General features: G+C 37.6%; 1 protein-coding gene across 1 annotated transcript; it reads left to right on the plus strand.

Annotated features, from left to right (window-relative positions):
• Positions 1-1,015: 1,015 nt before the first annotated feature.
• On the plus strand, positions 1,016-8,296 carry SAP30 (Sin3A associated protein 30). The gene is made up of 4 exons (XM_037042148.1): positions 1,016-2,683; positions 4,241-4,366; positions 4,769-4,867; positions 8,077-8,296. Exons 1-4 carry the CDS (start codon positions 2,363-2,365, stop codon positions 8,197-8,199), a joined length of 669 nt encoding a protein of 222 aa, XP_036898043.1. The 5' UTR covers positions 1,016-2,362; the 3' UTR covers positions 8,200-8,296.
• Positions 8,297-10,301: the final 2,005 nt, after the last annotated feature.

The raw sequence follows: 10,301 nt of genomic DNA on the forward strand, positions 1-10,301 counted from the left end.
ATTCACTTTGATATTTTAAAACATCTAAAGAAGCTGAATAGGGCGCTGTCACCAAAAAAGTTGCAATGAGATTCTGATCTTTCAGGTACAAGTTATTTGAACCTCTCTGCTATCCTTTGGCCTCCCTTCTGAGAGATGACTACAATATTGAAGTTGAAATGTAACCATCCGGTCTTTATATTGTCATTTTACCAGTTGAGAAAATATATCCATAAACAAGGTAGTATTATTCTGTTTTAATACTTTAAGCCAGCATTATCTATTGTAAATATATCAGCTACGTGTGTGGTTTAAATGTTCTAGTAGCCACATTAAAATAAATGAAACAGGTAAAATTAACTTTAATGTTATATTTTTTAAACCAGTATACCCAGAATATTATCATTTCAACATGTAGTTGATTAAAAATTGTTAATGAGCTATGCAATATTGTTTTCTTGAAATTTCTGCTATTAAGTCTTTGAAATCCCACTAGTAGTTTAGACTTAGAGCACATCTTAATTCAGCATCTCAATTCAATGCTGAATTTAGATTTCATAAAGTTGAAGTTGCAAAAATAGTCATATATTCAGGTTTGTTGCAAACACACTTAAGGTTTTTCAATAACTGAAGCCAGTTTTTAAAATGGAAAATAATTAACATAAAGTTAATTCAATTTTTCAGTCCCAATAACCGTATTTCAGGTGTTTAATGGCCACGTTCGTCTAGCCAACACACTACTGGACAGTGCAGACTGAAATTATAACACCATTTCCCATCTTTCTTTTCACTACCCAATTTATGTAATATTTTAATTCTTTTGTTTTCCTTTGCAATATCCTAGAAGGGAAGTGCACAGTTGGACTGGTTGGCTTTGAAGTTGAGGTCAGATGACATTTTACATTTTAAAAAAATCATCGATGACTATATTTATTCAGGTAGTCTAATTGCTTTGTATTTCGGTTTAAACAATGGATTGTTAAACAAGGTGTATCTACGGCTAAGGACAAACTGTAACTACACCAGGTGCAGCTTTATTAGCCGCTCCCATCCTTCTACCCCGCCCTCTACAAAGCACTCGCCCACATGCACGCACGCACGTCCGCGCAAATGCACAAACCCATGTACAAACACGCACACCTTTTAAGCCCATCATGTGAATGCAGACTACCCAGGAAACACGGTTTATTCCCCCCTCTGGAAAGTGAGGAGCACTCAAGCTAACTCGGAATTGACAGGGTTCCACGTCTCTTTTTAAAAGATACTGGACTCCGCCCTCTCCAGTCTATTCCAGGAAAAATAAAAGGTTGGGGGTGGCGGTTTAAAGGCCTTTTATAGTCTACCAGTCACTAGCCCTACCTCAAGAAGCTGCAGTATTTTTGAGCCTAAAAACAAAACAAATCGCTGCAGAAACACACAAAAGATTTCGAAAAAACCTTCAAGTGAGGCATTAGCGAGATTGTCGCCGTCGAGTGGTCGGGATGGGCGTTTGCGCTGAAGCAGTCGCTCTTAAGTTGCGTCGTTGAATGCCCTTCAGCCGCGGTGTTAGCTAGGGGTCCTTTAGGACTTGAAAAGCGGCAGATAGTTCTCCCTGTTTGGGTTTACCACAAAAGCGTGGTCACAACGAAAACTCTTATCTTAGATACGATAACGGCCCCAAAACTTTTTTTCAGTACCCTCACTCCCCGCCTACACCCGGCGTCCTTGTCTAGTGCTTCGCTTCGGAAGTTGAGTGGCCTAGTCGTCTAGAACGCCAGCTCTGCAAAATTCCAGGAGCTAAACACCAACCAATCAATTTCCCAGGAGAGATTAGAAACAAGAAAACAGAGCAAACCCAACTACACGCCCCTGTTTCTCCCGAGCTTTAAAGGGGGGTGGGGGCGGAACCGGCCCGTTCCCGCGTGGTATGCTGGGATAAGTAGTTCCTTCAACTCTTGAAAGCGCGGCGTCAGAACCGAGCTCGTGCTGAGTCCCCAAAAGAGTACTACAATTCCCGTTGTGCCTTGCGGCAGAGTGGAGAGGGCGGGACGAGAGAAGGCGCGTCGCGCTTGCGCATGTTGGAGGGCTGGAGGGAGGCGGAGACGCAGTGGTCCAACTGCAGAAGCTTCTCCATGTGATAGAGAGCTGGGTTCCAGCTTCGGGAGCCGCCGGACTCTGAATACAGACCGCAACCACTGTCCACTGTCCCGGAGCCAAAAGACACCAGGTCGCAGGGAACGCTTGGTGTTCGGCCGTACCGCCATAGAACTTGGGGTATAGAGTGAACTGCTGACTCCAGGGCAAGTGCTTGAGGGACCTCGCGGAGACCCGGGAATCTCCAGAGAGAGAGGCGGAGCGGCGAGGCGAGATTTCTGTCCGCGCCGGCGCCCCCAATCTTGGAATCATGAATGGCTTCACGCCTGAGGAGATGAGCCGCGGCGGGGATGCGGCGGCTGCAGTGGCCGCCGTGGTCGCTGCCGCCGCCGCCGCCGCAGCCGCTTCAGCGGGGAACGGGGCCGGGGCGGGAGCAGGAACTGAGATGCCCGGCGCCGGGGCAGTCTCGGCGGCTGGACCCCCAGGAGCAGCTGGACCGGGCCCCGGGCAACTGTGCTGTCTGCGGGAGGACGGTGAGCGGTGCGGCCGGGCGGCAGGCAACGCCAGCTTCAGCAAGAGGATCCAGAAGAGCATCTCCCAGAAGAAGGTGAAGATCGAGCTGGATAAGAGCGTAAGTGACTGCGGGACAGTTCTGCCCTGCCCGCCTCCTTGGGACCCCGGGAGCGGTGCAAACGGGTTGTTGGGCCAGGGGTTCAGAGCTCCCCAAGACCTTGCTGCAGTGCAAACCCGTTGTAGGTCTCTGGTAGAAAGCAAAAAAAAAACCAAGTCGCAGCAACTCCGACTGCCACCCCCAAGGGCCACACACTAGCACCTTGTGCTTCCCCTCCCCTTCAATCCCCCGTGTCCCTCCCGCTCCCTGTCTTTTTCCTCCCCCCTCCACTTAGATCCGGAAACGAAACAAAGGGAACAAGCGCGTGGAGGGTGGCTGGAGTAGTTTTCTTGTTGCCCGGCAGCTCCTTCTGGAATGGAGGCGCCTTTGTTTTGCTGCCCAAGCTGGCGTTTGGCCCCAGGAAGTAGCTTCCCCGGTCTAGGGAAAGTGGAATTCTGCAAGGACCTGCCGCCGCAGTCCAGAAAGATCCTGTCTCTTTTCCCCTGAGTAAGAGTGAGGGGGAAGCCGAGCTCCCGCCGCGCCTTGCCTTGATCCTGGGTTCTGGACGGTGGCGGCGAGGTCAGCATCTAGGGCAGCTGCTCCGAGCGTGCGGAGCCGCTTGGCAGCCATCAGGATTTCTTTTTCTGTCCTTTTTCATGCCTGCGGTTTTGACCGTCAGTGAGACTTTTAGAAACAACCATTGCCGTTTTCCGGAGCTCTGGCAGATGTAAATTAATGACAAGATGTCAGAACCTAGTACATGTCCTGCTTATTTTTAACTTGCACTTATCTTAAAAGTTCATTTTAAAGCTTGTTAGTTCAGTACGTGCTTGTTTGTTTTTAAAGAAGTAACTTATTCTAGAAAGATCCTGATTCCAAATGTTACTATACAGCTTTCAGACTATATGATTCACTTTTCGGAAAGTTTGTATTCTTTTCTGCTTTTTAAAAAGGTTTTTCAATCATGTTCTTGAGAAACTTTTAGGTAGACTTGAATAATTTCATTTGGCTTTGATTGGAAAACACATATATATTTAATACTCAGAAAACTTTATAATTCCAATTTGAAATGTGGTTAGGATATGAAAATCAATAGCTCGTTTGTAAAAATGAATAGTTCTATATCTGATTATAATTTGAGTATTAAATTAGGAAGTGTATATTATGCTATTAACAATGCTCTGTAAGTAGAGAAAATACTATCAAATAGCAAAACTGTGGGCAACGTCATCATTCCCCTTGTTAGCAAACCAGTATGACCCTACTCATCTAGTTCACCCTAACTGCAATTTGATGACAAAATCTAGAGGGTTGGAATTTCTCATTATCCTCGCCTTTCTCCCCTTACTGTCACCCCTCCCCCACCTCACTTCCCAACCCTCCTAACAGTATTGCCAGACGTGGTGTGTTTTAACTGGCAGGACTTTAGAAAAAAGCTCGCCCTTGTCTTAACAATGCCCTGTTTTGACTGTCCCCACCCCCCCTTTTTTTTATGATTCACTGGGGCCTATGCATTTCACCAATACATAGACACATTTTAATGCAACCTAAGTAGTCTGTGAAATTTTTCTGTTTCAGGTAAGGCATCTTTACATTTGTGATTATCATAAAAACTTAATTCAGAGTGTTCGGAACAGAAGAAAGAGAAAAGGGAGTGATGATGATGGAGGAGATTCACCGGTTCAAGATATTGATACCCCTGAGGTAGATGAAAGTTTTTGCATGTTACATGTAAATCCTAAGTAGCCCATTCTGAAACTCTTATAAAAAAAGATATGAGCAAATTTAAAATATTTAAAACATTTGAAAAATCTGAAAATGAAAGTAAAATTAAATGTAGACAGTTAACACAGTGATACAGTTTAACTTGTTATATTTTCAGTTGGCAATTTCTGTAGTTCCGTTGTCTTACAACTTTTTCCCCAGTTTTTAATATTTATTCTCAAAGGATTAAAATGTTTACTACATTTATAATTTTGATTCTGTAAAAGGTTTTTTTAAATAATAGAATGAAAATTTCATAATGCTATAATTAAAATGTTATATATCTGAAAGGTACATTTTTAACAATTTGGATGAACTTATTCATATGTTTTTTTTTTCTAGGTTGATCTATACCAATTACAAGTAAATACACTTAGGAGATACAAAAGACACTTCAAACTACCAACCAGACCAGGACTTAATAAAGCACAACTTGTTGAGGTATTTATGAATTTTTAACTTTTTAAAACTTTGAAGAACTCTGTTCATTCAAAAAAAGGGTCATTAAATGCAAGTGAAATTGTTAACAAAGTGTATAAAACAATGTATTTTAATTAGAATCAAAGTTAATTTGAAAGATCTATTATGGAAGAATCTAGTTACCTTGAAATATTTGTCTGCCTCTTAGGAAATTTCTTTATGTAATTAATCAATGGATTATGTATAGTTTTCTAAGCATCCTCTAATATTGGGTCTCAAAAATATTGTGTGAGAATTTTTATTCTCATTCAAGAAATTTATTTTAAAATTCTATTTACTCAGTAAATATTTATTGAACATCTAACTGAGGAATAGTAAAACAAATTAATACACTTTGATGTCTTTATTAGAATTTTTCTTAGGTTTCTGGTGGAATAAATCTACAAATAAGCCCTTAAGCAGTATTTCCACAACTTTCTGATTTAGCCATTTCAGAATTTTGTCCTTTGTCCTTTGTCCCTGTCCATCAACAGGGACAGAATTTATTTATTTTAGTCATCCATGTTTGCTTCAAATCTAGAAGATGCAAAGACTGTCCAAGCTTTACTTAATAGTTTGCTTTGATATAGGACTTAAGTGAATTTTGAAAAGTTGAGAGTGTGTGTGTGTGTGTGTTCTCAGGAAAAATAGAACCAAGAATTCTGTGCATGGTATTAAGATGTTTATTAATTCATATAAATAATATTTATACTTTAATCACATTTAAAATAGAAACGAGTTAACCTACTAGGCAGAATAGAAATTTGTAAGTATATAAATCACATTTCCCATGTTCTTTAGCTTGAATTTAGTAATCCCACATTTTCTAAAATGTGCATATTGGATAAGATAAAGGGCGAATAAAAGGTACGATTCTTTGGCAGAATGCAATGCTTTTTAACATTGTTAAGATCCAGTATATTAACTTCCTAGCCAGAATTTTTTCTTCCTTCTTGCCTAGGCAACAAAAATTTAATTTTTAAAAAAATCTGATTTAAAAGATCTGGTCTTTTGGATTGTATAATACATTACTATAACATAAATATACATAGCATCTACCATGATGAAACTATATCAAAATATACAAATACTAATTGAGTATAAGTACTCTGTTTTGGAACAAGTGAAAACCAAATAAATGATTATTTTAAATGTACATATTCTTTAAATGTGTAAACCAAACCTGAAGTTTTTGATAATCTGATCTAAAAAAATTATATTAATTCTAGAGCTATTTTCTTATTTTAAAATGAGAAATAGCCATAATCCAAATAGCCATGAGTATTACAGTTTATTTAGTCAGAAATATGGATATTTATAAGTGATTTCAGCAATAGATAACCGTCTTCCTTAAGTCTCAATTATCATTTGGATAGGCATTCTTTAAGAAGCCCATTTCATCTTTTAGAATCTAGATATGCCTTTGAGCATCTCAGGTTAGTCAGCTGTGCTTCTGTTAGTAGTTGCAGTGCACAGGTTGGATTCGTGAAAAGTCAAGAAAGCAAGTAAACATTGTAGACTGAACATCCATCCCTCTTTCCCCTCTCATTTTCCGTTTATAATTTTTATTCAGAAAAAAAATTCAAGAAACCTGAAAGATATTGCCAGCCCTGGCCAGGTAGCTCAGTTGGTTGGAGCATGGTCCATATATGCCAAGGTTATGGGTTTGATCCCTCCCTGGTCAGGGCACATACATGAAACAACCAGTGAATGCATAAATAAGTGCAACAACAAATCAGTGTTTCTCTTTCTCTCCGTTCCTCTTTCTCTCTCTAAAATCACGAAGTAAAGATTTAAAAAATACATTGCTGATGAATATAAGTTGTAGCAAACATGTTTGTAAGACATTTCATGGCTTGCTTCTATGGTACCAAATTTTCAACTTCATATTTACCCTTTTTCTATGAGTAGGGTCTAAACACATTGCATGATGAATGTGTACTCTTACATTCTATTTCATTGATATTCCAAGTTTTTAAAAGTTAAAAATTACCAAAGTGCTTTAGGCTTAATGGGATCTTAACTTTTATTTTCAAACACGTAAAAAAAAAACAGTTAAGTGTGAATCTGGATTTACATTAAAGCCATTTGTACCAGTTTTCTTTGGTTTTAATGCTTTCTTCAATAAAACACTGCATGAATTTCAAGTTGTATATTTGCATTTCTATTTTGTCATTTTTATCAAATATCCTGATATTTAGTTTTCTTTGTCTTCAGGATGTTTCAGTATGTTACTGTAGTAGCATAACCGTTTCATTTTTTAAAATCTCTACTATTTAAACTTTGTATTAAGTAAAAGTTAAATCATACACTGCAAGGTGCAGGATTTAACAAACCCAATGATAGAATTGATTACTGAGTTTGGTTTGTTAACTGTTTAATAGTTTATACTTGTGGCTTTTATTGTTTGGTTAGTTAGGGTTTTGCTTTTACTTCTATGCTACACTAGTTTGCCATGTAGCAATTGCATTGCATTACAGTAAGCACTGGGAAAATTTTCATGGATGTCATGTCTATACAGTTTGCAGTAGTATTTCTCCCTAGTTATCAGTGATTTAAATGTGATCAAGCCTCCTATAGTTTGTCACAAAAAGCAGGTTTTCTATGTGACTGTTTTGGTGAATGTCAAGATAAGAATTTATGCTGTATTACCATTGATTAAAATGTATAGCAGCAAAAAATAATAAAAGTAAGTGATTACTTCCTAACCTGGATTTCAGTTATAAAATTAAAAATAAATAAAAAGAAATACACATTCTAATTAGTGTATATTTAATTGAGTGGGCTGAAGGGGCCTTTGAAATGATACTATCTCTTGTTTATAACATCTTATATGCTTTTCACCCTGTTGGCATTTTGTTGAACACGATTTATTTTTAAAAGGAAATAGGTCTGGGTGGAAAAGGAATAGGTAGGTGGGGAGGGCTGAGGTGGTGGGCTGGGATCCAGGTAAAAGGCAGAAAACTGTACTTGAACAATAATTAAAATAAAAATAAAAAACATTAAAAAAACAATCTCTGGGGGCTGCAGAGAGTCCCCAGACTAACTCAGGTGTTTGGTACAATGTTTAAAAAAAAAGGAAATAGCTGTTATCACATAGCACTTTTTTCTTTTGATGAAAGTGTCTTTTACCTTGTTTATGAAATTTGTTAATATCTATCATTTAATGTCCTCATTTTTTTTCTTTATAGATAGTTGGTTGCCACTTTAGGTCTATTCCAGTGAATGAAAAAGACACCTTAACATATTTCATCTACTCAGTGAAGAATGACAAGAACAAATCAGATCTCAAGGTTGATAGTGGTGTTCACTAGGAGAGATGGAATTGAGACTAAGACTTGGATGTTCAGATGTTAAGACTGTTTACTGTTTTTCATGTGTAGAAATAAATGTTCCTGTGTATTTTTTCTACAGAGGATTTTCTCTGGTTTTATTTTCTTTGTTTCTGATTCTAATAATTAGTTGGAAACTCATGTAAAATGAGCTTTCCTAGATTAACAAGTATTTTAAATAAAGGTTATTACTATTATAGTTGTTTCAGTGTATTTATTTTGTGAAACTTGATTTTCATTTTAAACTGACTTTCAGGGACCTGTATCAATTGATATTTTAATACAAAGATCATTTCGTTACCCCCTGCTCCCCCTTTTTTAATTCCATTAACAGGTGAAGGATAACTAACAAATGTAGCACATTTGCTTACTAAAATTAAGAATATCCTGGATAACATTTTGTAAAGTGCTTTTTAGTGCTAACAAATTTAAAAAATAGAGCTCAATTAGGATGCAACTTTATTTTCTTTTTTAGAAAGTTATTATTTCTTGATGAAGTGTCAGGAAGAAAAACGGTCTAGTGCCTACCTCCTTCCAAAGAAGATGTAATATGCTATCAAAGATAAGCACAATGCTGAAAGTTTGATAAGAACATTGAATTAGCCCTGGCTAGTGTGGCACAGTGGATTGAGCATTGGCCTGTGAACTAGGGGATCACTGGTTTGATTCCCAGTCAGGGCATGTGCCTGGGTTGCTGTAGGCCAGGTCCTCCCCCAGTAGGGGATGCTCAAAAGACAGCCACACACTGATTTTTCTCCCTCTTCCCCTCTCTAAAAATTAAAGAAAATATTTGAAAAAAAAACAATTAGTTATAGCTGTTTAATTTTTTTCTTAAAATAGAAAGTACTTATATGACATGAATATAAAAAGAACCCCACAATATCCCTTAATTTTCCATCATGTCCTATACTGTTTACATTGCAAATGAAAATTAATAAAGTGGATATCTAAAAGTTTAACAATCTTTAAATTTTGGTTATATATAGCCGTGGCTTGATTTACATCTTACTTTTACAGTTCATTCTTTGTCAGTTATCTACTGAATATTTTTAACCTCTCCTTTTCTTGATATTGTATTGTTTACCCAAGTTCTTATAATTACAAATCAGATTTACATCTTGTACATGTAAACAGCTTCAGGGCAGTAATCTGAGATTGTGCTCTGGATTTTAGCCTGGAAATGGGTGACACCAGTATTGTAGCTCAGGGATTCTCAAAGTTGACATTTGGGTCCGATAATTCCTTACTGGGAAAGGCTGTCCTGTGTGTTACAGATTTAGCAGCATCGTTGCAGTCCACACACTAGTATCAGTAGCATTCTGAAGATTCACAATGAAAAATATCTGTCAACGTTGCCAAACATACTTTGGGGGGCAGAGTTATTCCTGGTTAAGAACCACCAGTGATGTAGCTGAATTTTTTAATTCAAGGTACTGTTTCATTAGAAAGTGAGTTTGTTTTTAAGTGTGTTCTCAAAGTATCAACAGCTAGAAAATGATGAAAAAGCCGCTGGGTTTTTGTTGTGACCATTTAAAGGTTTACTTGTTTCTTTATTGATGAGCAGATAATTATCTTTATTGATAATTGGTGTTACCAGTTATCACATATCCTCTCATATCCGGCATCCCAGCAGTTACTGTGAGAACTTTTTTCTTAGCTATATGAAAAGGCCACTGCATGAATGTGTGGTAGTTTATTTGAATGAAGTATTCCAAATTTCATATTTTTACCTAAACCTACAAAGACTTAACAGTTTTCATAAAACTTAACTGTTAGGCTTACCTTTTTCTATTAAAAGGACCCCGTTCCAGTGAAAAAAAGCTTGAAATTATTTACTTACATTGAAGTGTCTGTTTACGAATATAACCTTGGACCAGCAATGTTAGTTTTACATAACTAATTTGCATAAAATAGCTGAGTAAAGAGTGAATAAGAGTTCTGGGTGTTCTTGTTAGACCAATGTAAAACAAAAAATTGAGAACTTAAGAACCTCATCAAAACTGAGGAACTCAGGAAGGTGTAATATAAAAGTCAACTTTATATAAAATTTTTTAATCTTTGCTGTTAGGTTTTAAAAATTGTGA

Source organism: Sturnira hondurensis, unplaced genomic scaffold, assembly GCF_014824575.4.
Source record: "Sturnira hondurensis isolate 20B ecotype Veracruz unplaced genomic scaffold, ASM1482457v3 Scaffold0003693, whole genome shotgun sequence".
In the NCBI taxonomy this organism is placed as follows: domain Eukaryota; kingdom Metazoa; phylum Chordata; class Mammalia; order Chiroptera; family Phyllostomidae; genus Sturnira; species Sturnira hondurensis.